The sequence below is a fragment of the Apostichopus japonicus genome, chromosome 8, assembly GCF_037975245.1.
Source record: "Apostichopus japonicus isolate 1M-3 chromosome 8, ASM3797524v1, whole genome shotgun sequence".
Classification (NCBI taxonomy): Eukaryota; Metazoa; Echinodermata; class Holothuroidea; order Aspidochirotida; family Stichopodidae; genus Apostichopus; species Apostichopus japonicus.
In genome coordinates this window covers 9,759,334-9,787,096 of record NC_092568.1, presented here as the reverse complement: position 1 = coordinate 9,787,096, position 27,763 = coordinate 9,759,334, and the positions used below count along the sequence as shown (strand labels likewise).

The following is a 27,763-nucleotide window of genomic DNA, read 5'->3' as shown; positions in this document are numbered from 1 at the left end:
GAACGTTCCCTTCCCACCCACATTTGAAAACTCTTAAAGTGCGCCAATTTGAAGTAACCATCTGGGGCTTGCATAATTTCCAGGAGCACAAGTGCCGTACTGGTTAATTGAGTACGACATCCACAGAGGATTCATTATTTTGTGGGCTACCTAACAGGTATTATGGGGCCGCCCCCTCTATCCCCTCCCTCTGTCACGCCTTTTGCCCTCGAACTTCGTGCCTCCCACTTACTCTCTCTCAAATTCTATTCTCCTTATTAATTATCCAAACTTTCACTTTCTCCTTGTTTCAACTGTTGCTTTTACTATTTCGACTTGTTTTGGGAGCGTGTTTCGATTTCTTTGTAAACATTTCTTTCACTATTTTCACGTCACGGGGTTTTGCCCTGACTGCCTTGCGTTTGCAGCCTTTCGGGCTGTTCTGTAGTTCGCAAATGCGCGGTTTACATGAGGCGCTTTATTAGTGACGTCAAACTAATTAATACATCACATGAGTAACCACCTGATCAAAGGGGAAGGTATGATGAATTTCTGTGCGATGAAGAACCATATATATGCTGCACCGGGTGTGGTGAACGTAACCATCTGAATTTTCCATGTTTGAGTATGTAAAGAAAACATGGCCGTGCAACTCCATCCTCTGCACCAAAGAAGGGATTTGACAGATGAATGTGTTGAAGTCATCAATAGTGAGTGGCCGCGAAGTAAGGCGATGAGGTAAGCACGCAAAGATTTTCTACCAAATTGTAAAGGTATGTTAATAATAATAGTATAGTGAGATACAAGAACATGGGCCTAGCCTAATATCAAGCGTACAGTATGCCTAGCTTGATGTGTTCCACGAAGTAGTAGTAATATGACAAATTTCGACCGCATTTTCGGTGACGTGCTCAGTGAGTCAGGTAAAATCAAAGTCAGCGTTACCTCGAAAGAAACGGTCATGATAATAACAATTCCTGAAATGTCTGTTGAAACCTGGCAAGATAACAGGAAGGAGAATAAAAAAATAGATGGTTTGACTTAGCCTTCAATTATTTTTGGATAATGCAAATTGTTTTGATGTTGCTAACTGCTGATCAAATACTTTTCTTTTGATACTATATTGACGAGACATTGGCATGATCATTCAGTATTACAGTTAAACGTCTCGATGTAAGGGGTTGAGAGTGGATCAAGTTGTCTGGCTGTCCTGCCCAGACTCTTTATATATAACTAAGCACTGTATCTTACTGCAAAGAAGAAAGTCAGAAAAATTCATGAAGCAGATGTAATTTATGTAGAGACAATCAAAGTATTTCCAAGTTATCCAAATTTGTAAAAGGATTTCACTGCTAAATACAGGACACCCACATAATTTTATCCTGGATATCCTTTTTCATTTACCAGAAAATTTAGTGATTTCCAAGGTTAAGGGGGAAAAAAGTGTGTCCCTGAGGTAGTTGAATCCCACTCCCATGTAGGAGGGTCAGGGATCAGATGCTCCCTGACCCCCAGGAAAATCATAAGATCGATGTTAAATTGATCAATTCTGAGGTAAAGCTAGGCTATAAATTAGGTCTGTAATAGATCTCCAGGCACAGTTGTGTATATAACAATTTTCAAAAAGGGGCGGGGAGGGGGGGGGGGAAAAGGGTATGTACAATCCCATCCTTTCCCCTGAATGTACTACTGTCTTCAACATATTGGACCATCTGACTGTTTTCATAGGGCCAGCAATGATATTCATTGGCCCTATAGTATACCCAGTGCATTGTTCATTATGTATGGGATACTACTTCATAGATCAAAATCCTACAACCATAGCTGAGTAAACCATCCCATGGAATGTGAACACGTGCATTCTAGAGATATGATTTCAAGTTCTCAGTTTTCATGTTAAATTCTTTGTGGTTTCATTTTGAGAATATTTTCATATTTTTCTCTTGTCTAGACTCCATAGCCTGGAAAAGTCTTGTACTGGTTTACCTTATTCGTTGGTTATGACAGAAACCCAAGAAGGAAAAGAACGGGTAATTGGATACTGTCGCTTGGCGAAAGTCTTAGCCCAGAAAAAGAGCGTTCTCATTGAGACAGGTATTGTAATATATATTTAGATAAGATACAGGGACATAAATTTGGCATTTTTGACAAGTTTCAAATGTATAATATTACTACAGTATATGACATAGAATAGGTATGTGGGGTCCCTGTTATTATGCAGTGATGGCATATATTATCTTCTGTATTGTAATGTCTTTGATAATATCACCAAGCACCAATAGTAACCGTATGTATGAGCTTGTATTCTCCTTTCACTGTAAATGTAAATACTGCCCTCCATATGTATGTAAACAAAGGCAGCCATCTTAAGATCACACCTAACCTGTATTATAGTTGACCGAATAAACCTTGTTACAAATCTACCCAATTCTTTGTGTAAACATCACATGTATTATGTTGAAAGGTTAAACTGTATGTTGATAAATGGGCACAGAGACTTTTGGTTACATATTTCTCAACAGAGTACTTTATACTTACAAGTATACTGTATAGAACGAGAATTGCCATAAATAGTTTCATTTTTGGTGTCATTCAGTAGGATACTGTGGATAAGGCTAGTCCTATAGGAAGACTAAAATTCTCTGTACAGTATAAATCTCACAATTTTGGATTTTCAAAGAGAAGACCCTGATGTAGCCAAAGGCATTACGAAAGGGGAAATGACTATGTCCAAATGTGGACAATATTTTATAACTAATAGTTAGGCAGATGCAGATTTTCAAGAATTATGTAACAAGGGCGCTTCAAAAATGATGTCAGCGAGCCACATCATAAGTTAAGCAATTCCCCTATCAGCATATGAATTGTACACTTGCTCTCGGAGATTGTTTGGAAGTTGGTGCAAAATGCTGGATTGCCAAGCATGTGGTTATGTAAACAGGAGAGGGGATGGAAAAGCATGGAAGGGTAAACGATATTATGTCATTGATTCCTGACGGAAAATGGTTCCCAGAGAAAAGAGAACATACAAAAGCACCAGGCTTGCCCTTCCGTCTCAGAACTGTTACTAGTGTTGGCAGTGCTTGCATCATAGTAACTGCCAGTGTCAGCAACAGATGTGATCTGTTTAGCAAGCTCTAGGTCTCATTGCCTCAGTTATTCAGGCTCGACTGTGTATTCAGGCTCGATTTAATAGCGGTCAAGTCCAAATGCATCCATGTTTTCTATTTTGCACAAATTCCCGAGCCCGAAAAGTGTTTCGGAAGAAAAATTTGACTTTGTTATCGTGAACGGCACATAGGAAATGTATGTTTTGAAATGCGAAATGTGGCTTGCTTAAGTCACGTAACAAGCGGTAACTGTCAGAATTCAAGCAAAATGGCGAATACCATGGGTGACAATTAAATAGATTTCTTAAAGTTGAAAGAAATGTTTTCAAGCATTGTGTTGCAATGAGCAAAACGGTGGTCTCTATGCAGAAAAGTCTAGGGTATATTTCTCCTTTAATACTTAAGGTAAAAAGAAATGGATATGGATATAATGTAGTCCTGCATGAATGAACAACAATTTGCAATTTAGAAGGTCCACCGTTTGCCTTTCTGCAGTTGTAATCCAAAAGGAGAGACGAGGTCAGGGCCTTGGGAGGAAATTAATGAAACTAGCCGAAGATCATGCCAGAAATCAAGGCTATGATGCCATATACCTCTGCACCAATGGCAAGGAAAAATTCTATGAACATCTAGGTTACAACTACTGTAAACCAGTCAACACTCTTGGTGCTCAGGTGAAGTTGTCAACTTTTCATATGATTCAAAGTATATTCCTACAGTATGTTACAAGTTTATACAGCCTTTTAATTTGTTTTAATAATGGAAATAAGCTGCACTTTTAATATCCGGTTATTCTTATGTCTTCTTCTGTCAGGATTGCATTGCAGCTTAGTTTCATTCTCAGACAAAATAATATGAACTGAACATTAATCTTGTAACACATATTTAAAATTTGACTTTTGGATGTGTCTGGTATGTGTTTCTCAAGCAGAAAACAATGCCTATTATAACTTTACGTTTATGCTACCTCACAAACCCAACAGTCCCTTATATGTAGTAAGTACCCTTCTATTACAGAAGGGGGGAGAGTTATATCCAGGGTGGTACCTCAGTGTTATACTGTATAATAGACCTCTCTATCTGTACAGTACCATGATTCATGTTACGTATCATCGATAGTAATATTGGTTTAAGTTCGTCCTCTGATTTTATGCATTTACCAGTTAAAACAACATCTTATATTCCATCAGAAGTGTGTTTCAAACTTTTGATGAGCACTATGAGTGTATCTGTCAACCCTGAAGTAAAGTGGTATCATTTTTGTTCAGAGGACCTGGAAAAGTCTGTCTTCTTAATAATTGTGCAAATCACTTGACCAAAAGGGGAAGAGGATTTTATGCAAAAGAAAGTAAACCCTCAAACATCTAAACATGTCTTGTATGAAGGCTTAAATAAAACAAACAGATATACATATGACAAAGTCTGGGTGAAAGTCTGATGAAAATTGGTTTCCAAAAATGCATCCACACGGCGTTCCTACCAAAGTTTTCTCTTTCTTTTTTGTTTTCCTGACAAAGGTTAGTTTAATTAGCATTTCAAATAAAAATGGAAACAGTAATTATTCCAGATGAATAATTCTTATAGTGGAATGATTGGAACATCCACATAAAGAGAAAACATTGTCTGCCTTTAAAACAGAAAAAGAAAACACAAGCACCTCTAGTTAAAAGCACCCTGCTAGTTTTAAGTGCAAGGTTGAGCGAAATATAAACATATGAATAATTTTGTTAAATCGTTCAGTAGTAAAATTTGCCAAATTTGTTGTCACATTTTCACAACAAATGCTGGTTGTGTATCTTCATAAATAAGTTAATATTTTAATAAGTTAATAAATTCATAATCCAAGTTAGGGGGAAATCTTTCTCCAGCAATGGTAACTTTACTGATTTTCTTTACCTTCTCATGTACAGATGTTAGAGAACTGTGCTGTGGAAATGAAGACCAACACACCTATACCTCTCCAGGAAGATTCATGCAGCGGCGAGTGCAATTCGTCTGCAATGCCGATGGAAAACGACGATGTCATCACTGGAAATGAGAACATGAACAATACATCTCAGGACGGCGTCTCTTCTATGGAATCACAGAGTACCCCTCCTCTCACATTGGTGCAATCTCCCCCTCCTCCTCCTCCTCCCCCAACACCACCGCCACCTCCTCCTTCGTTGTGCTGTTCCGGAGCAACGACTTTATTTTGGATGACCAAGAATCTGGGAGCAGCGTGAATGCAATCATAGATCTCATGTTTCTATGTCACAATGCAAGACGAATCTTCTTCAATTTCATGATTTCACCATTGACAGGTGACAGGTATTAAAAATTCATAAATGTAATCTACCTCAATGCTCAGCACTTTATTTGTTTTCCTTTGTGTTTTTTTTCTCACAAAGTAGAGATACATAATATCAGTTAATTGATTGTATAAAATCACAAGCAGGAGGTAAATCTGGCTAAGAAATGAAATTTCAAATGTGGTCATTATTCTTATGTGTCGAGGAACGTATGAATATGCATGAGGAAAGTAGAGAACATATGTACTGAGTAGGTATGCTGGCTGGGGTTTCCATTGGTGTTAGTTTAATTCTAAGTAAATGATGATTCTACAAGCATCCAGTACTGAATCAAACAGTACATTATCCACACAGATATTGCAATCATCACGTTGTGCCTTCACAGAAGTTAACAAATCCTTTTCCTTTGTTTTAGAAGAAAAAAATTCATTTAATTGAAGGTTGATTTATACCAGAATCAGAAGATGAATATCGCCACCATGGTAAAAGTTTTAATTTATTCGATTGTTCTTCTGTGTCAAGGAACATATCACTCGATGTGGCTGCATGAGTAAAGTAGGGAATGTATTGTTTACCGAGGTTTCCATAGATAATTTTTTTTAAATTTTAAACAAATTATGGTAAATGTATCAATCAAATACATCATTTAACAGAAGTCTTCCAAAGGTGCTTTCAAATTTCTCAAAGACGTACTGTAGCATTTGGCTACTATTTCAAAACCGTATTCACTTTTAATAAATAAGAATCATGTGAGGTACATGTTTCATGATAGGTCATTGTTAAAATTTTGAAATTCTTGCCTGTAGAAGTGACCTTGAAAACAAAAGTTGAACTGTTATTGATTAATGTACAAAGAGTCTGTGATACTCTGAAATATTCTACAACTGATCTTTCCTTTTAGTTATGTTTTCAAGGTGGGGGAACTTGGGAAAGCAAGGGGTGGGAAGGCTAGGTTGGGTAGAAGCTGTGAAAAACATTGTCCTCCAAATAATTGTAATTGGTCACTCTTTGGACCAGCGTCAAGCTAAATCAGAATGAACAAACTTGTCCATTTCAAATTAACGATTTGAGGTTTCTGTGTAACGCTTTTTGAATGGGGGGGGGGGGGGGTGAAGGCTTCAATGGGAACTGTTTTGCACTCCTGATATCTTACTTAACTTAAATAAAACTAATTATTTGAAGGGTACGAAATTTCTCATGATTTTCAGACCCTGCTGATCTCAATTTGAATTCAGTTGATCTCACACATTTGTGTTGTGATCATTATGGGTTATATCAGAAATGAATTTTGAAAGGGTTAGTTTCTATTCTGTGAGAGATTTGTAGAAATGATGATCTGTGGTAAAACATGGGTAAAACATCTATTTAATGTATTGATTGCATATTAAAAAAAAACTAATAAATTATAACCCATGCTTGCCAAAAATATACTGTGTACAATTGTATTAAATTATACCAAAGTCATGTTTTTATTACAAATTAATTGACAAGTCTGTCAAAATATTACTAACTGCACTGATATCACACTACAAGTTGAATATTATGTAAACAAATTTAACTTTCAAGAAGCTGCTGTAATAACTTAAATTAAATCTTAAGTTAAATCTTAACTTTTTGAGAGACTAAAAACAACCCAAATATTAAGCAATGTTAATGTTCTTGCTTATTTGTTTATGATAAACGGGTTTCTATAGTAACGGATGGCCCTTAATTATGTGTACTTCAATTTAGGTTACCCAAACATTTCTTCATAATGTCAAATCCCTCTCAATACAATACACTGATCAATTCGCAGGTGCCATTCTGTAACAGGTGCCATTCTATAACAGGTCCACATGCTGTTCAGGTCTGATATTTAGTCTTTATATTTCCTATCACTTTCTCCACCAGAATGTATACCCGTTTTCGCTGGAAAATTTCTCTGTGGTTTTGAATAGCAGCGCTGTAGAAAGTCGTGGCTTGAGTCTCAAAATATGAAAAGTGAAGTCACTCCAAAAAGTGTGTAAAGTGTTCCACTTAACAACAACAGTCAGGGTGATCGCTTGGAATGACCCTTACTGCAAAATGAAGTAATGACTGGTAACACTACCAAAGTAAAGCTCTATAGCACCTTGGGTCCTTACTAGGACCTCTCACACGTCCATACTGGGGATGAAAACTTCCAAATCATAGACAAACCTTTCATTTGGACAACTGAGACCGATAACGACGCAAAGTAAAACATGCAAGAGAGGACAAGGGATGACAAATGTTAATTTTCTATTATTTTCATTATATTTTTGAGATATTAAATTTTGCAGCTGTATCTTACATTAAACATGATTATACTGTCAATCATTGCACCTGTTCCTTTCACAGTAACTTACCGCTGGTTTTCTAATTAAGTAAAATTTTTGCTTCTACGATTCATTCATACGGTATTTATGTTCCTAGCTGATTTTTCTCTCTGATATCGCTACACTCTGGCAGACAACTATGTACTTTTATCTCATAAATATACAGAAAACGTAACACTCCTTCTCTCTACATAACATCAACTATTACCATTCATTCATCTCACTTTGATGAAATCAAACACGACCCATTCCCAATATACACTAAAGCAAAACAATATTGCAACAACTCGTATGCTTTTTCTTCTCTTTGTAGTTGTTGCATGTTACATGGATACATACTACAATTTTATATTACATTATACAAGGTAAGATCTTACCATACCTGGAATGAACAACAATCTAAGAACTCTCATACCCCCCACCCCTTTCCCAATTCCCCCTCTGCCCCCCATCTGCCCCTCTGTATAGTCTGTCATTTGTAACCATAACTCCTTCTAGAAAATATTTTATACTATAAAGGCCAATCAGATGTGTATAAGGGAAATCAAAACAAATTTACAATCCTTCCATTTGATCTTCTTCAAAGGTACTCTTAGGAGAGAAAACAAGTTTTCACTACTGGTGAATCTTTTCAGGTCATGTGTGCTATACATTGTTAGAACCTTTGACAAATTTCTTTCCTTGAGATTGGGACCCTCCAAATTATTTCCAGACATTGCAGAGGAGGAGGCGACTAACTTTAAGATGATCACTTCTCACAGAGTGGCAAGTGGCAACAGATGCTTCTTTGAGTGATTGAAACACGAGTGACCATTATTGATCTTTCTAGCTTATTTGTATGCCACTGCTAGTACCAGTCTATCTTTCCAATGCTGTGATAGCATTCTGCCGGATTTGATTTTACGAGAACATCTCGATTTGGCCATCCTTCATGTTAGAACCTACTGGGACGGTACTTTTGGAGACTGTTTAGCTTGCTAAAAATTGACCTTTGTGCAGATGATCCGATACTTCAACAAAAACAAAATAGTCACCCTATAAAAAGTTTACGTCCATACATACGTCTGTGAAGAGTAAAGGCAAAGTATTTGTAAAGGAATAAAGCAAATAAATTCACTCTCTCCAGTCAGGTGCTTCTCACAAAGCATCCACTGTAATCTTTTTAAATGATGTTTGAAATGACAAAGTTTTTGAAACAGTAAAGAGATTATTGACTAGAAAAGGTTGAAATCTTAACCTTGGACTACAAGCCCTGCAGTCTGTCAACTGAGTTTAATACCCAGCCTTAAAGTGATGTGATCAATATTAACCATTCCCTTGCTGGGGGGGGGGGGGGGCGGAGACAATCAAAATCCATTGCAATCACTACATTATTAGTTTTATGACATCTTACATTTGCATATATGTATATAAATTATGAGATATTGAGAAGGTCAAGCAAAATTGCAAATACTCGGCCCTCTCTTACCCTTTGCATCTCCCCCCTCCCCCTGCCCCCTTCCCCTAACTTTGATACTGCCCAAACAAAATGCCATAGAAATGCTCTACTCTTTTGCATTGTCTTTGTTTTTATTCTTTTTTCTTTTTGGAGATGATGATGATGATGATGATGCATCAAAAACAAGTATTGAAGAGATTATCCAACTAATATATTTTAATATTTCTGTATATACAAATTTAAATTGAATACTGAATAGCTGATAAGAGTGTTAAAATGTGATTTACAAATGAGTATGGCTCCACACATCTAGTTGACGGAAGAAAATAAAAGGCGGCGCTTTAAATAAAGGACTGTATGACTAACGACTTTACCCTGACTACCTTATCTGTATTAAAAGCTGACATAGCATTTCAAAGTATCATGAAAAATCCATTTTTCTATGACTGATATAGAAGACAAGAAACTTACTTCACCTGTTTATAAAACATTTTTTTTTTAACCCACAAGTGACATCTGCTTACTTGGAAAGGTCATCAGTATCGTCCCCAAATATGCTAGGAAAAGTCAGATTGCGGTCACCCGTGTTCAAAATTTCAACAAGCATTTTACTGCCCCTCTAAAAGCAGTTATTAACGATGAGTTATTCGATTGTCTGATTTTGATAATCTTTAATGGTGATGAATAATATGGAGGATCAGAGTCTCTAGAAAAGTACTTTTGAAAAATGCAATTTTAAACGTCCTCACATTTGGAGCCAATACTGATGATTTTTTAAGTCTTCATGTTCACACCGCTTTCAAACTTAAGTTTTACTCTGAATATATCTCTGACAATTTGACCTTTGAAATCTTGACTGATTATTTCAAATTAAATTGATGAGAGGAAATCTTACTTTTAAGGCATTGCCAAATTGTTTGGCTGACAGTTGAGGATTTTAGCAATCTAGCCAATGGAAAACAAGCATTTTATAGTCTAGCCAATAGAAAACAAGAATTTCTATCTATAGACTGAAAATAGAAAACAAGCATTTCTATATATAGTCTAGCCAATAGAAAACAAGTATTTCTATCTATAGACTGAAAATAGAAAACAAGCATTTCTATCTATAGTCTAGCCAATAGAAAACAAGCATTTCTATCTATCTTGTCTAGCCAATAGAAAACAAGCTTTTATCTATAGTCTAGCCAATAGAAAACAAGCATTTCTATATGACTTCCAATGCTCTCCATATGTAACACTGAGCTATAAAGAGATCAGGGGTTTTCACATATTTTTGCACAGTATGACATCACAAGTTTAAAAAGAAGGTCAATTAACAGTTAGATTTTAGCCAAAATTATATATCTTCACATAATCTGTACATCCCTACAAATAGCCCTAAAATATTTGAACGAAAACTGGTTATTTTGTACCTGGAACGACAATTCTTGGAATAACGTTTCATGGCAGACACAACCGTTTGCAGTTTCTTCAGTTCCGTTCAAACGGGTGACAAGCTTACAAACATATTCCTGACAACCTTGAGTTTTAAGTATTTAAATAAATTTGGCAACCATTTTAGAAAAGAAAACTGTGGTCTCTCGAAGGACGGATCACAGTTCTGAACATGTACAAGAAGTCTCTTCCTCCAAAGATTAAACCTGGTACAACACTGAATCACTTCAGACAGTGACAAAGACGGTAAAACTAAGTACACAGTCCAGTGTCAAGTACATCACAAGACGACAGAAATACATGTCTGTATCAACTACAAAGGTGTGACCCTGATTCATAATATGCCAAGAAAAATCTATGAAAAAAAAAGATCTTTTAGATAAATTTCATGCTTGGTTTGAGCATCAGCAATACAATGGTTCAAAAATTTTGAGAAACAAATCAAATTTATCGTTCATAGGGTAAAAAAAAAATTCCCTTTTCCTCCAGACCACCAAATTTCAAATTTAATTACAAAAATCTTTCGAATGGCTTAAGTTAAGACCTGCCACCTCTTTAAATCTTCTTTAAAAATTCATTAAAATCTACAGAACTAAGTTCATGAATACTATCATCTTTCTGAGTAGAGCTATATATTTCACACAATTAATTGATCATCTTTCCCTGTGGACCAATTGGCTTAGCAATCGGGAGTTTCAGGGTTCGATATCCGGCCGGGTCATAGTAAGGTGGGTTATTCATCCAAGAGCAATCTATGGCTTTCCCATCTGAAATGGCTTTCTAACTTGCAAAGATTCCAATTTGAGTTAAAATGTTGAATTGGAAGCCACCCAACGAGTAAAAGTTGTAATCCACAAGCCCTTGTGGGTTTTTCCCACATTTGTGGCCGCTTAAGCGTCGTAAAACAACTACTGATTATGATTATGAATTTAATATCAAACCAACGAGAGGGATTATCTCTGCAGTAACCATTGTGTAAAATAACGGTGCACGTAAATTACGTCCTATGGTAAGCTGCCTGACGCTGCGGCCCCCACCCCCCTCCCCCTCAGCAGCCTACTTTTTACGTACAATTTTACGTACATTACCTTGACAAAAACACAAATGATACGATCTTGTATCCGGTGGCGATTATGCATTGGACGGATGTTGAAATCACAGCTCAGATGATATCACTTGAACGAAACTATCAGTCGGAGAGAGGACAAAGCAGCTGCTTAATAGACGCAGGAGGTTTTACTATACTATACTGTTTATCCATGTGATGTAATGAATCCTAATTCACAATAGTTATCTCCTAAGCTCTTACTATTACAATCATGTGTGCTACATAAACATACATACTTCATTAAATTCAATGCAACTACAAAGTGGGAAACACATCATCCCTTCAATTGTACCAAAAGTCAGTAAAGACTGCCTTGCTCATTTTATGTCAACATGGAAACTTGAGAACACATAGATTATGATTGTTAATGATGCAATTCCTCAAAGTAATAGACATTGCCAAAACTCTCATAGAAATGTTGAAAAGTTGTGTTATATATATTTTGCAAACTTTGTGCATATTTCAGCATATCTACACAATTGTTTTTTTCCATGTCAATGAGTAGTCCCTTTCATTAATGTCTCTTATTAAACCAGGAGATAAACCCTCTCTTAGGACACTCACTATTTAAGCTGACTCTGGTAACCTTCTCTTAGGACACTCACTATTTAAGCTGACTCTGGTAACCTTCTCTTAGGACACTCACTATTTAAGCTGACTCTGGTAACCTTCTCTTAGGACACTCACTATTTAAGCTGACTCTGGTAACCTTCTCTTAGGACACTCACTATTTAAGTTGATTCTGGTTTCACTCTAAATTTCAACAACCTTCCAAATGCTATGCAAGAAATCTCAATTTTTCTTCCTTCCTTCTTCACCAGATCAATATTGTCCATGATTTTCATGAGATGATTTTAGAGCAAGAAGTAGGCTATATCTGACCACTGAAAGTCTAATTATACAGAATCTAGGAGGCTGCGGTCCTCAATCTAAAAGTCCCCCTCCCATCTTCGTCCCTTCCCCTAGGGGAGATGATGGAGACCTGATGGGGAACATTAGAACTTTGGTCAACATAAAAGAGAGGTCCGGAAGGCCGTCGAGTACGCGATTAGCTTCACCGCTGAGATCCGATTCTCGCTTCGACGGCTGTTGTACCATGGAGATTGAGGAACTCTTCATGATTTCATCCAACGGTTTGAAGGTCGACTTCGAGGGGGCCAGGGCTGGGGATGGGATTGGCGGCGCTTCCAGGTCGAGGATGTCTGGGTCAATACTCGGAACTGAGGACGAAAAATAATACGAGAAATGAGCTGAGGAATAGAGGCTTGCAAGTCAAAGTAGTAGTAGAGTAGTATTGAAAACTGCACACAAAACAAAGAATTTGGAATCAAACTTATGTTTGATGAGGAGTTTCACAGAAGACGAGGCAAGTCTGGACATTTAACAACAAAGAGACATTTCATAGGTATGATGAATTTTAACAGTGAAAGTAACTTGGCTGGTAATCAGTGCCTTACTCTTGTATTATGGCATTTGGTCACAGCATGACTGTTTTATACAACATACATCAGTTTGAAAAGAACTCAGATAAAGTTTTGACTAGAACAAAATTAAAACCATTGACATTGACTATACAGAAATCAGCAATGAAAAGTCACAACATATTTAGCTCAATGTTGGAATATGACATGACAAATGTCTATTGAGGGCAATCTCTTAATATTTGGGACAGAAACTTGATCAAAATGTATTAGTTTTCTTGATGTTAATTTATAAAATTATTCCTTTCCAATACCCCCAAATTAGGGTTAGCTTAAATACGGCAAAAAACCAACAAAACCCAACCAGAATATACGAAACAAAAAATGGTTTGCAGGATGGCATTCCTTTGAAAAAGAAGTCAAGTAACATATTCTGTTGTGATCATTGCAGGCAACAGTTTATTTTAACAACTTTTACATAGCTTCTTCTAAGACATGAAAATCCCTTAGGGAGGGAGGAGGGGAGAGGGGGGTACATATGTTACAAACATACCGTCTCCATGGAGAAAACCAAAGTCAACATGCAGGTAACTCATAAGCCAAACCCAATATTAAATGCTCTCAGCTATAGGGAGTTGAAACAAGGTATGAAGCTAGTACTATATGCCAAAAAACTATCTTATGAAAAGATATTTATATTATACTACAAAATCCTATACTCTAGTGTAACAACAACATTGTAAAATATTCTGTTTTTATCAAGATCTAATTTATACTGACATCATGTGGGGATCTAGGGGGAAATAAATCATTCTCCTTGCAAATATAATATCACAACAGTCGATTGTTTAAAGCAGTAATACTCATTTTTTGCCACCTGGATTGAAACTTCATTTTTGGCTTCAAATTAACATTGTTTTCTAAGGCTATACTTATGATATTATGTCTTTATAAGTGTTCAAAAAAGTTTAAGATGTCTTCATAAACTTTGTAATCATGTTGTAAACACATTCCTGACAAAGTTATCGGTCATAATTTTAAGTCCCAATAAGAAAAAAATACAGACAATTAATTGAGTTTTTTCTCAGGTCTATATGGTTTATAGTACTCCAGCTAAAGCTAATATTTAAACTTCTTTTTGGCTTGGTGACCTTAATTGTCACCTTGATCATCTTGGGGGAACATCCTGGTGCAGATGTTGGGATTTAGAGGAGGAGGGATTTACAGGGGAACAGGTGTGCTTCTGAAGATCCTTCTGGCAACCCTTAAGAGGGTCACCTGAAACACAATTTGAATACCAGGGGATTATACAATCTATTGGCTTTTCCTAGTTTAGCAAATTATATACAGGAAGACTTTTTAAAGAGCAAACTAGTTTGTCTACTGTAAGAAGCATGTGCAGGTCAATTCAGGAAAATAAACTGAATCATTTTTGTTTCATTTGCAGTCCTTTATGCCTATCGATCTTCTACTGGTGTAATTTTGCAATTTTGGCAGACTAAAGAAGTATCAGACATAAAAGTTTTAAAAGTAGGTCTTTTTTCTTTTAAAGAATATGGTATGCAGTTGGTACGATGCACCAGAATTTAGCAAACTGAACACAAAGTGCGAAAAAGGTTCACAACAATAAGCACAATCTTAAAGGGAAAAAGGAAAATAATTATGCAAAAAGTTTATACAGAAATAAATGTAATCTGAGTTAAAGAATGACTGCAGAAAAAATAATAATCATAATAAATCAATAAAATAAGGCAAATTGAATGTCAATTTCTGAATTTTCCACCACCATCTTTCCAAAGAAGAAAAAAAAAATTAAACCGAGACACATTGGGTTCTCCTTTTGGGGAACTTTTTGAACTATAAGAGAAAATCTATTAAAAAAACAATTTTTTTCTCGAAAAAACATTATATTAATCAGTATGAATTTAATACAGAGGCACAGATCACCAAAAGTAGCTGCGTAACATTTTTTCTTATCATATTCCTAGATGTTAGTTTTGATTTTCCAATTTTACCTGGAATTCTTTGTAATTATAGGTTGGGAATGTTTGCGAAAATCCAAAAATAATTGAAACTCCAGAAAGGACGATTAAGAATTGAAGAGAATTTGAAATTTTGAGTTGACTAAAAATAATCATGAGAGGAGAAAAGAAGAAATGAAAGAAAACAAAAGTTTTCTTATGTGGCGAGAAAAAGAAAATGACATACCTAAAGAAACGAGACAATCTCCCTTAAATGTAACCAAAAGGAAAACAAATATGAAAGTAATTCTTTGCTACGAAGAAAAAAATCAGAGTTTTGGTCACGATAGGAGGCCATTTAATACCAGCAATGCATGACGGTCTTTCTTTGTCAGGGCAAATTCATAAGAAGCATAAAAGAGTTGAAGAACAAATTATCTTTCATTTTCTTCCTTCCTTATTCAAAATTCATAGTTTTCAGGCAACAAATTTTCTGCACAGTTTTTTTTTTTTTTACTTTTGTGCGAAAACTGTTTTACTTCTTTTCACTCACTTCTGTTTGGGCTTATTCTCTCATTTTCTTCTTTCCAATCAAGACTTCTCTCATTTTACATTTTTTAATCACTTGTCACTGACAAAAAACAGTTTTAATATTCATGTCAGTTTGCTCTTGAGGGGGGGGGGGGTGATTAGTAGGGGCCCATGGGAGGGGTCACTTTCCATTTCTGTGTGTGTTATTCATCTCTTCTATGAAAGTGAAAACAGCCTTATTGTACACATGCATGCTTGTAGAAAGGTATGGTATTGTGGAGCAAGTAACTAACAATGCAATTAATACCTGATTGGATTAAAACATGCATGAATAAAAACAAAAACAGATTCAAGGAAGGCAAAGTCTGCTGGTATTATCAGTTTGCAAAATAAGGGTTATAACTTATAAACAATTGGGATCAGTTTCATATCATAATAATAATAATTCTCTACATGGTTTCATGCTGCGGCAATCGTCTAACTACGGTCGGTCAATTGCCATCTTTGAGATGTCAATTATCATTAAACAACCTTTTAATACATCATCAAATCATCAATTCAAATTGTCTCTTTTGAGTTAAAGAAAAGAACAAAAAATTAAGGGAAAATGGTTTGTGGAACATTCTGTAAGCAACTTGACAAAGAGCAGAATATCAAAATTAAATGCTGGCAGCTGGAGTATATATCATGTCTTTTTGGTGGAACACTATTTGATGGGAGGAAGGAGGAGGGAGTGGGGTTGGGGGAATGGTTGAGAACCATGGCCCCCCTTAAATATTTAGAGGAATGATTTACATGCAGTTGTGGTGAAGAGGCAGCTCTTTCTACTGCATTGTACAATGTTTAGATTCCTACTCCTCTCCAGTTTCAAACATGCAGTGTCCAGGTACTTGGTCACACTGCCTATTGGGAGAGGCAATTTTGTCTCCAAGGATCAATGTCAAAGAAATCACATCTGGAAATTTACATAGTGCCGAGGGAGTTCAGGGTGCCGAGTTAATCCTTCTGATCTCTTTTTAATCCGACTCAAAGAACAGATATGATACAAATCACAACATGGCAAATTGAATGGGGATGTACAGTAGAAATACAATGGGGCTCTCCAATGCTTTCAACAGAGGGCGCTGTCATACCGGTCCTTATATGTATGCGAACACGAACAGTGAACTTGCATACAGAGGTAGTGGATGATTGACTTGTTCATAATGTTCCACTTTTGCATCTTTGAAAGACATGTTTTGAATGGCACAATTTAAACAATAAGTTTGACTTAAACCAGCCGCTGAAGTGTTTCAAAAGGGTCTCTTCTTTAATAATTTACAACAAAATTGTATATACTACCAGAGATCAACTCATGTCACCGTTATGATCTGCAGTCATAGACTGCACATTGTAGAGTATTGTGGAACTACAGTAGATAGCGCCCTCTATTGAGCTTGGGTGTGGTTGGAGAGCTTCACTGATACTTCACCTGTTAATGTGTTATACCATCATCAAAACATGAGAAAAATACACCACCATCGAAACAAGAGAATGTAACATAATAATATTTAAAATAAAATAAAGTAATGAATAAACAAGAAAGCAAAGAGACAACTAAAGGAAACATGAAAATCTCCCTCAAGTCCCAAGGATGACAAACAGACAAAGTTTAAATCCAAGACTAAGTCCAATGCTTTGTACTATTGGCTAACAGACGGCCTCACTTCCGCAATTCTTTTGCATCAGACCGAAGCTTGTTTTTCAAATCAGAATGCTAAAAACAGGTTCACCACTTCATATTGCTTTATAGACTTCATGTTTCCTGAGATATTCAGTACACAGTACTTGTAATGAGCACCTATGGGGAAACCCTTCAGCAGTGGTTGGTTGGGTATTAATAACCAGCCACCTTCATCTACGAATAAGAGCCTCTCAACAGCTGAAGTACTTCCCCACTTTACATTTGAGAATAAACCTCTCACCATCACATTATAATAAAACAAAATATTTTAATCTCCCGAAAATAATTAGATGAGTCAAATTCCTGAGATTGAATCTTCAAAGTGGTCACCGTGGTTTCTCAGGTCAATCGCAAAAACAAACTCAAGTCAATTTTATCAATAACAATTCCCTTTGGGCAGATTTAGGTTAATTATTTTCTGCCTAAGTTTTAACTTGCAGCACTCTCAAGGCTGTACAACATGTTGTCTGTGATGTTTTGGAGGTATTGGTGTTTCAACACCGTGCATGCTATTTCAACACTACGATGTATTTAAAAGTTGTTTTTCATCTACCATTTGGTTGCTTGTCATTTAAAGCAAGTTGTTATAAACTGTTTTATCAAATCCAAACCAGAAAACCAAACAAGATATTTAAGTGTTCTGCCACTATCCTCCACTATCAAGAAATCAGCAAGGTCCCTTGCAATTAAGCAGACCTACAGATGAACTATAATATCAAGTTCATTTTAGGATTTTAATGTACTGTATGGTTTCCTAAATTTGACTTCTGTTGATCTCAAATCATGGAATAATTTATCAAGTATCGACCTAGCAAAATTCTATACAAAATGGTCAAGTTGCTATCCTGATGTAAAGATATATATAGCAGTTTTCTATACAGGAACTATAGTATTCTATGAGAGAAAAACTTCAGCCTTCAAAAAAATGCTAAAAGAGTACTTTAAACACTAAATTATTCCTTACAGATGACCTTTATCTAACAGGTTCCTAACATTTAAATTCATTACAACAATTTTTTGGTGTCCCACAAAGTTAATGTATTGTTTTTGTTTAACTTCATACATGTAACCTTATGCTTAATATATTAATTCCATGGTACAATTTTTGGTGGACTATAGTGGCAGGTACCGGGTCTCAGCTTAAACTGTCACATATAATCAGTACAGTACCACTGTACTTCATATTTACGTTTTTGCATCTTGATCGCATTGCTAGTACACAACTACACAACACAGTCTATGAACAACAGACTTTCCAAATTTTGGATTGCTTTACAGATTTTCTGACGATTTTGTAAATGAGACATTGGTACAAAAAAAAAAAGTTGTACAAAGGAGAGAGGGCAAGTTTAGGATATAAGGGAGGGTGCAAAAAGGAGGAATATTTAGCAACTTCAAGGACATTTATCAGCAAACGAGGAGATGCAGGCAACCCAAAGAACCTCCAAAGTCCCTCGGGGGAACAACCTGCAATAGACCAATAGGAAGGAAGTAAAACTACAAAAAGAAAATTGCTTTTCAGTTTGTTTTCTGTTTGATATTATATGACTATTGACAAACCATAATAGATCTAAGGTTATTATAAAGATCTAAGTTTATTTGTATTTTTTGGAAACAAAGAGGACTAATAACATTTACACATGTATGGAATTTATTCACCACAGTTAATTTGACCAAGTGCTGTCTTTCAATTGTGTTTGATAAACACAGCAAAGTGAACACATGTAATCATTGATTTCAGGGACAGTTTTAGTGTTATAATGTATACTATATACTATAATTACTATACAGCTGTTGCATGTTAATGGTTGGAACCGTACCTGATGATTTGTACAGCTAGTTATCTCCCTGTTAACCTCACATATTTTGTTTCCTTACCTTACCTCACTAAACTTCGGTTCTACTGTAAGTACATCAAGCACAAAATTATCCATGGATGTCCATGGATTCAATCCAAACCATAATTAATGAAGAAGAGGCAGAACAGAATAAATAAACTGGGACAAAACTTTATCTCAAACCCTTCCACCTGAAAGATTAAACCCTTCTTTCCCAGCTGTTTAATACAAGCTCATGTAATGAAAGCATGTAATGAGTAAAACATGCCTACTTCTGATTCAATTTGACATATTATGCAGAAGGAGATTGCTTAAGGATCGTGACTCACACAGAGAGAAGACCATCCAATGGATGGTTAAGACACCATAAATTATCCACGCTTCTGCATCTTTCAAAACCTTCTTTTTTTTTGGGGATTTCGGCAGCAAACTCCTAGAATTTTGCCATCAAATTATGATACAGTAATTCAGCAAGTGATTAATGATTCGGTTCTCAACTTCTCAACAGCCAGTTTTAAGTCTTTTTGTATTATTCACATGTTAGCAGCAAACTGGATCCAAAAATGCCCAAGTACATCTGAGGTGACCTGTCATGGGCTTAAGACTTGTAAAACCATAGGATCAACAATTAGCTAGGAAATGTTCATACAGCACAACGACTCAACTGGTTATTAAAATATGGAAAAAGCCTGACAGAATAATTTACCTGTAGTGAGGTTTATATACAGTTTAATACAGATTTTTAATGTTTGCCAAGTTATGAAGAAACACAAGGACATTTCCAGCAGCTGTTGCCAGATGCAAAAACTATCACAAAAATTCATATCTTCCAGATACAAACTACTATAGGGATGTGGGTTTGAGCTTGTTCATAATACACTCATATGAATACTACAGTGTACAGTATAAGATAAGATCAACTTTATTAAACCCACAAAGGGTAACTGAATGCTCACATAGAAAAGTAAAAATATGTAAAAATATAAAACTATATATACACCTTTAACACTCATAATCCTCTCTTTCTTCACTGGAAACTAATAAATGCTTACATATTATTAAATAATTAATTGCACGCTTAAAGTCACACGGTACCTGCATATCCAAATCCATCACATATAATTAAAAATCTCTTTATGAAACACTATACATTATTCTTTTTTTGAAGTTTTTGACTGGTGTGAGTCACACTGTACAGTAGATATGAAAAAGAGAAACATCATAGCTGGCCACATGCCTTAATTACTGTAAGCTGTGCTCAAACAGATTGCCACTGTACATTAGCCATGGAAAGCCAATCAGAGACGACACATTTCTGATTCTTTGAATAAACATCAATGTGATTTTGGGAGAAAATGGTTCCAAAGATTATTATCATATAAAACAGGTAGATCAGACATTGGAAAAAAATGAAGAAAAAATTAAAAATCAGCAATATTATACAATTTAAACCAACAATTACCCAAAAGAGGCTTCATGGGAGGAGCAGATAAATTTAAAAATGATGATGATGGTGATGTTATCATGCTGTAGTAAGTAACAATCTGGAGTAGAAATTGCCAAAATCAATAAAAAATGGGCATTCTAGGCTGCAAATTTTGTGTCAAACAAGAAAAGGAAAAGAAAGGCATGCAAATACATAAAAAAAGAAAACGAAAGAAAAAATAAAAACATCAAGCAGGGAATCATATTTATTAAACTAAATGAAACAGAGCAAAAAAAACAAAAAATATGCCTACGCCATTCACATCAGCACTGGTGACCGTTTTGACGTTTACCTGTTTTCGATTTACTTTTGGAGCTGGGGGTGGAACTCTTTGTTTCTGTTGCAAAGAAGTCCAAGTTAAGCTTGTTGGCTGTAAAGGATGATCATGATGAGGTGTGATTAAGATCGAATGGAAGAGTGAACGCTGATTCATCACCAGGGGTGGATCCAGGAATCACGGATGGGAGGGGGAGGGGAGGTTTGGGTGGATGGTCCTTACTCTCATGTATGGGGAGGGGGTTTGGGCAGAGACTGTAAAATAAGTCTTTATCATGGGGTCTGAATGCAAGATTGTGCTAATAACTAGTTTTTTCTTTGTGTATGGTTAGAAAGGAGGAGGGGTGTGGAACCTCCCCTCTCACCCCTCCCCTGGATCCACACCTGATCGTCTGCAATCGTCATACAGTACATACATATCTGGGGTTAAAAGACAGAACATAAGACAAACCTTTTCAGCAAGGAAAATGTAAACCCATTACTGTGTTATACAAACCTGTGTATGCAAGTGCAAATTTGTCTTTACAGTACAGTAAAAGAAACAACACTGCTTTTGCTATAAGTGAAGTTAGCATTTCTCTTAGAGCTGACCTCACTGAATTTTTTGTCTAACAATACCTTTATAGTTTAAACAAAGGTTAACCAGATTATTTCCACTAAATAAGCCACTTTTAATTGCAAACTTAATCTGTTGCAACATTAAGCAGATTGGAAAAGCTGCAAAATTTCTAAAAAGTCAGTCCTGTTTTAACTGTAATAGATTGTCCCTCCCAAGGACATCCTGACATTTTCATCTCTCTGTCAATTCACCATGACTTTAACATGTCTTCCACATGACAAACTTACTGTTCGCACTTTTCAAATAAGAAATCTCCCTTCCATCATAGTGAATGACTTACTAAACCACAATATGACCAAATGAATGTTTTCACTGCTTGCAAACGAACTTTGAAAAAAATATGATTATCCTCAAAATGGGAGAAATGTGTTGTCCGAGTCCAAAGGGGTGGGAGATTACCACTCTCCTTCACCCACCCCCCCCCCCCCCCCTCCTTCCCTGCTTCTCCTGATACACTTCAGGTTTGCCCTGATTTTTATACTTTGTGGGCATCCTTGGGTCACTACCAAAACACTGATGAACTCAGAGATGGTCTGCCCAATCGGCAAATGTTCATTGACAGTATCTACGTACAGTAAGTGGTTACGGATTGGGGTCTGCCTCTTAGGAGCAGAGGGGATGGATGGTGGAGTAGAGGAGTAGAATATGATGCGACTGTTGATGGAGATGCCACAAATATCAAGGACAAATGTTAACAAAGTATAGAAGGAGTCATTGCTGGTGATACAGCAGACAAACTATACATGTTGTGCTCCCATAATTACAATATGTCCATCACCACCAAGTTTCTTAACAACACCCCTTCCCTCTACCCACCACTCTCCCCCCCCTCCTCTCCTCCTTCCTACAGCCCCACTCTAAAAATAATAGATAAAGAAATCCAGAAGTGGAAACATCCTTAGCAATGTGTGTGTGTGTGTTAGCCTTTGCAGTTGTTATATATGTCAGTGTGACAAGAAAATCAAATGTGCAAAAGTGTTGATAGTGCCTTTTTACCCTACATGGCCTCCACCTCTTTATAATTTACGGAAGATGAAAAGGAGAGAGATAGTTTATCCAAAGTAAAATGCCAAAGGGGAAGTTTTTATTTTCATCAAACCAGATTTGTTAAAGATAAACAGCAACCGAATTAAGACACTAAAGAACTTTATGATGCCCTACAAGTAAAAAGTAAAGAGTTTTATAGTGCCCCATCGGGCCTACTGTAGCTATAAGTGGAAATGTTGTTTTTAAAATGTTTATTTGTTAATGAATGAGATTCAAAGCAAACCATAAAAAAAAAAAGATCACGGAAAGGAAAGGGGCCTACCATCTAGAGGATTGATGAGTCCACTCCCGCTCCAATCAAATTCTACTTTAGGCACAGATTCCTGGAAATAAAAAAAATCAGAAAGAAAATAAAATCAAAGTTTTGGATGATTTTTTTGTTTTGTTTTAGAGGGGGAATTTAATATGAAGAGAGGAGATTGCAAAAGCAACTTTGCTTTGTCTATAAGCCTGTAAAAATCAAAAATTAAATTTGAAAAATTTGAAAAAAAATGGCTACAATTGATAGGGTTGTTTTTTCATGCTATAATTAATAATGCCCACCACCATCTGAAATAAATGATAAGGGAAAATCATTCCCAGAAGACATTGCCAAAAAAGAAAAGGTAAACTAAGAAAAGAAGTCAAATGTTGTTAGTTTCATGAGGTTAGGACATGCAAATACTAAAAGAAGGTATTAAGAAACTGTAGCTTATTCCCTCTATTTAAATATAACTTTCATTTTATAGTATTAGTAACATGGTGCTAAGGTTATGAGGAGACAGGTAAGCAAGGAGCAAAGTAAATTTATTTTATATAAGTTTTAGATATCATTCTATAGCACTAGTGTATGTACTAAGGCCAAGTGGATGAAAGAGTGTATAGTTAAAGCTTTAAGCCCTAGCGTATCTGGAAGGTTGTTGGTTAATTGAAGTCCCCAACCCCTCCCTATTGAAGTCCCCACCCCTCCCTACCCAAGTCCCCACCCCCTCCCTACCCAAGCCCCCTCCCTACCCAAGTCCCCCTCCATAACCAAGTCCCTACCCCCTCCCTCCCAAGTCCCCACCCCCCAGCATTCCATTTGGCAGATGACGGTTAAGCAATCTTTAATTGAGGAACACTTTATCTAAAGGTTCTCTTGCCTGAAAGGGTCTTCCGATGAGGTTTGAAAAGAAACCCAAATTAGGTTGAACCTGTTTCATTGATTGCCACATAGCCATTTCTAAAATAATTATGTTCAAGATTTATGACTGACTGTTGTTCTTACTACAGATGGTAATTTCAATCATATTAAAAAAAAAATTAAAAAATTGGTGTATGCTAATATTTGGTTAAACTATTTGTTAATACAAAGCTGGTCGTCCAGCTGCAAACGTCTCAAAGCTTTGATCTGTGTGGTATGGATGTCAAGTGCAGATAATGCCATAAAAGTTATCCCCAAACCATAAACGAATGTCTAAGAACAATACCAGATCTATTGTGTGTTTATTCTGCTTGCCACCTAATGAACCAGTGTTTTTACTGTACAGTAAGGTCGTTTGTATGATTGTGATCCTGGTGGAATCAGAATGAATCAAAACCATGTTAGTACAGTAGCTGTACCGACTTCACAAGGACAGTTTCATTCTGCAAACAAAAATCCTTATTTGGTTAAAGTGTGTTTTTAACCTGCGCAAGTATCACAAGTTTCACATTAAACCAAACACATTATATCGACAAAAGTACTTCAAAGAATGGCAGAGTGAACAAAACTAAAAAAGGGAAAGCTGTTAAAGGAAAAGAGAAAGAATTATTTCCTCTCCTTTCTCACCGTTGCCAAGGAGACTTAACTACTTATACCGATTTAAAATTGCCCTCAGGTCGATGTAAAATTTCTTGCAGGTTTTTAAATTTGTGAGAAATTTATGAGGTGATATTTAACTTAGACCAGATCCAGTAGATATTAACTGATCAAATATACAGACTCGTCCAGAGAATATGAATCTCAGTAAATTTACTGCCCAGGGAACAATTCTCAACGAATGTGTAAATAGCCTTGACATTTTCAAAGGTGACAACAATGCTAGATAATGCCAGATGGCTCTAAACATGATGAAGAAGAAATGCACTAATCGTGTGGAGACATATTTATTAAGAAGCGAGCCGAGGGGGAGGTGGAGGGGGGGCGGGGCAGGAGAGGGAAGTAAGCAGAGATTTAACTATCGCTAACATCTGTGCTTCTTACAGGTTTGGGAGATGCAGTAATTTAGCGCACCCTCATATATTTCGTAACACCCTCATGTAATCAAACCGCACTGTTACTATGCAATGAAAAGTTCTTTACAGAGAAGATCTATATTGTCATCCAGAAGTTGTGGCATGAGTCCTGAAAAAAAACAAATGCCGAACCCAGATTGCTTGAAGAAGTACAGACCCATCTCAAATCTGACATTCATTGCAAAAGTCTTTGAGGAGGATGTCAAGATTATCCAAAAGAACAAACTCTTTTGAGGTTTTTATCTTTGACTGAGACTGCTCCAATTTGGGTAAACAACATTTGACATCCTTTCTGCCAAATGTTGATGATAATTAACTTTTCTTTTGGGTTTGGTTGACTCATCGGCAGCTTTTGGCACTACTGATCATGGCCTTCTTATCGAAAAGCTTATTACACTGGTCTACAACATATCAGATGTTGCACTGAGCTGGTTTAATCTCTATGTAATAATGGCTAATATGTTGCATGGCTTTGAGGTATTTTCCTCCATGTAGTCACAAATTTAGACTTGAATAAGAGGCTGTTTAAACTTCTTTACTTTGCCTTCAAAGTGACATACCTGTCATGTTACATCCAAAAATAATAAGAGATAAGTGCCCCCCCTCACTCTCTTCTCCCCCCCCCACCATCCTTCAATACACCACCAACAGGTTCTTATCTGCTCCATCAAATCCAACAGACATGCAATCTTTCATTAAGATATAGGCTAACTATGTACACTAAAACTTTGCCTGCATTGCAAGAAGATTTTAATTTTTTCTAACGACCAATGATGGACTGTTTATGTATGCTTCAATTAATCTGTTCAAACTTTGTAGTTACAGTCATAATGTTGTGGCTGTTTATACACTGTATAATGCTTGAATGAATCTGTAACTTCTCCCAAGAAAGCACACCCAGGTCAGCAAATAGTACTACGAAAATGTGAGATTTACTTTGTTAAATGTTTTTAATTTAATCCATTTCCATTTACCACGAAATCTAACTAATTTCGGAGGTATCTCCCTCAGACCAGTGTTATTTGGCAGAATTCTGAAGAAAAAAAAACACAAATACTGCATGACAACTTTTTCCAATGTGTCCCCTTTATTCACAGGAATAATTGGCAGATTTGGCAAGCTTTTCTACGTTAGTTAACGTCAATGTTTTACACCTTGTCGTATTAATTACATCAACAAGTTTTGACCATAAACTGACTCACCATCTCATGCCCAGGTACCCGAATATAACTCTCTAAGGTAATACGTACATTAGCTGATTACAAACACTACATAAACCATATAAAGGATGAAACATCATTTTAAGCACCAAATGCCACCAAGTCCTCAACTGCCTCACAACTAACTAACCCAGTATCCTCTTGAAGTCAATCACTTCATAAATAAATTTGCGACCCTTTCTTTCCCCCTCATTTTCTTGACCTAGTTCTACCAAAATTTTCAGCTTTTGTTGACACACATGTTCAATTAACGTCACTCTGTTGTCAACGAGAAAGGGCAAAATGACACTGATCAGAGTAATTCGTGCCTCGCAAAAAGGCAAACGAAATAAAGAGAACTGAGATAGAGAGCAACAAATACTACTGCTGTAGCGCACCTCTCGAGATATGAGATTAATACACACAGACAACTCACATTGATTGTGTGCAATAAAAGTCACATAAAGTACCGTACACAGCTAAATGGAACAAATTACTCCCAGACGTCGATGAAGAGGTCTCTTAATGACAGTACTGTATGTAGTCAGATTAATTGTGTCAAATTAAACAGGTAAATTTTTAATGGCTGCATTGATTATAGTTTCTCTACGAGTCTACAGGATATAAACGTGGACGACAGTTGGGAAATAAATGAGAGTAGATCTTGGTAGTTGTTGATGGTAAATATGTAGCTCAGATACAGTAGATAATGAAGGTGTGCTCCCCAAAAATGGGCAAACAGAAATACAACTGCTGTTTGTATAGTATAGCAGGTTTTGAACATGACACACTACTGTACATAGCAATGACAGCATCATACATAGTACAGACTACATATATTATAGTACATATATACTACATAGTACACACTACATCATATAATACATAGTATAGTACCTAGTATAGCAGTACATACTACATAGTATAATTCATAATACATACAACATATATTAAAGTACATACTACATAGTATAATACATGTACTTACATAGTGTAGTACCTATTATAGTAGTACATACTACATAATATAGTACATACTACATAGTATAGTACATAGTATAATATATACATAGTATGGTATAGTACAGTACAGTACAAAGGACCATTATACCATTTTCAGTACATTATTTTTTTCTGGGAAGTGACAGTCATAAACTTAAAACTGCTATGAAGAAGCTAATGTGAGCACTTTAAACAATTTCCCCCTTCTTCTGCCTTGTCCTTACAAGGGCCACACAAGCAGTATAAATGTATTATCAAATGGAGCACCAATATGTTACTTGAAATGGAAATGGTTCTGTGCCGCTAAACAGGAACAAAGATAATATAAACACAAATATGAAATAACAACATTAATTTTTTTTTTTAAATAAATGGAACTGATATAGTGTAGCGCATGTAATAACATTGCAGCAACAACAATGTGTGCATTTATAGTAAGCATGGTTTGTTTCCAGTAAAATGGCAGACATTCTTGCCTTTAACTGGACCCCACCAGAGATTACAGGATAGTGCTGGCTGTAAATTACTGTATGTGCAAGCAGCTTGTGGCTTCTCTCATCATTAAACACATTTATTACACTTGAACAGCCTCTGTTGCTAGGTTCTGTGTGTTTTAGACAGATGTTTTAAATCTTTGATAAAGTCTGCTTCTGTGTTAACAAACAACAAGTAGACTGGAGACAGCAAGATAGTAGGAGCAAAGTACAGTGAATACCCTAACCCTTT

General features: G+C 36.2%; 2 protein-coding genes across 10 annotated transcripts in view; one reads left to right on the top strand and one right to left on the bottom strand.

Moving 5' to 3' along the window:
- Positions 1-530: 530 nt before the first annotated feature.
- On the top strand, positions 531-9,585 carry LOC139971835 (N-alpha-acetyltransferase 80-like). Its single transcript, XM_071978608.1, has 4 exons — positions 531-717; positions 1,931-2,073; positions 3,585-3,763; positions 5,000-9,585. Exons 1-4 carry the CDS (start codon positions 620-622, stop codon positions 5,312-5,314), a joined length of 735 nt encoding a protein of 244 aa, XP_071834709.1. The 5' UTR covers positions 531-619; the 3' UTR covers positions 5,315-9,585.
- LOC139971828 (uncharacterized) overlaps positions 5,936-27,763 on the bottom strand; it is a 50,442-nt gene continuing 28,614 nt past the window's right edge. Inside the window, exons 6-9 of one of the 9 annotated variants that reach the window (XR_011794500.1) lie at positions 22,864-22,924; positions 20,952-21,029; positions 12,286-12,919; positions 5,936-12,245 (exon numbers count right to left, since the gene is read on the bottom strand). Coding sequence is in view for 6 of the 9 variants with exons in the window: in XM_071978584.1 (XP_071834685.1) it covers positions 12,624-12,919; positions 20,952-21,029; positions 22,864-22,924 (435 nt within the window). In the remaining 3 variants the exon portion in view is untranslated. Of the gene's footprint in view, positions 12,920-15,328; positions 15,351-20,951; positions 21,030-22,863; positions 22,925-27,763 lie in introns of all 9 variants that reach the window. The other 8 variants (XR_011794501.1, XR_011794499.1, XM_071978588.1 and 5 more) reach the window with 8 other exon arrangements.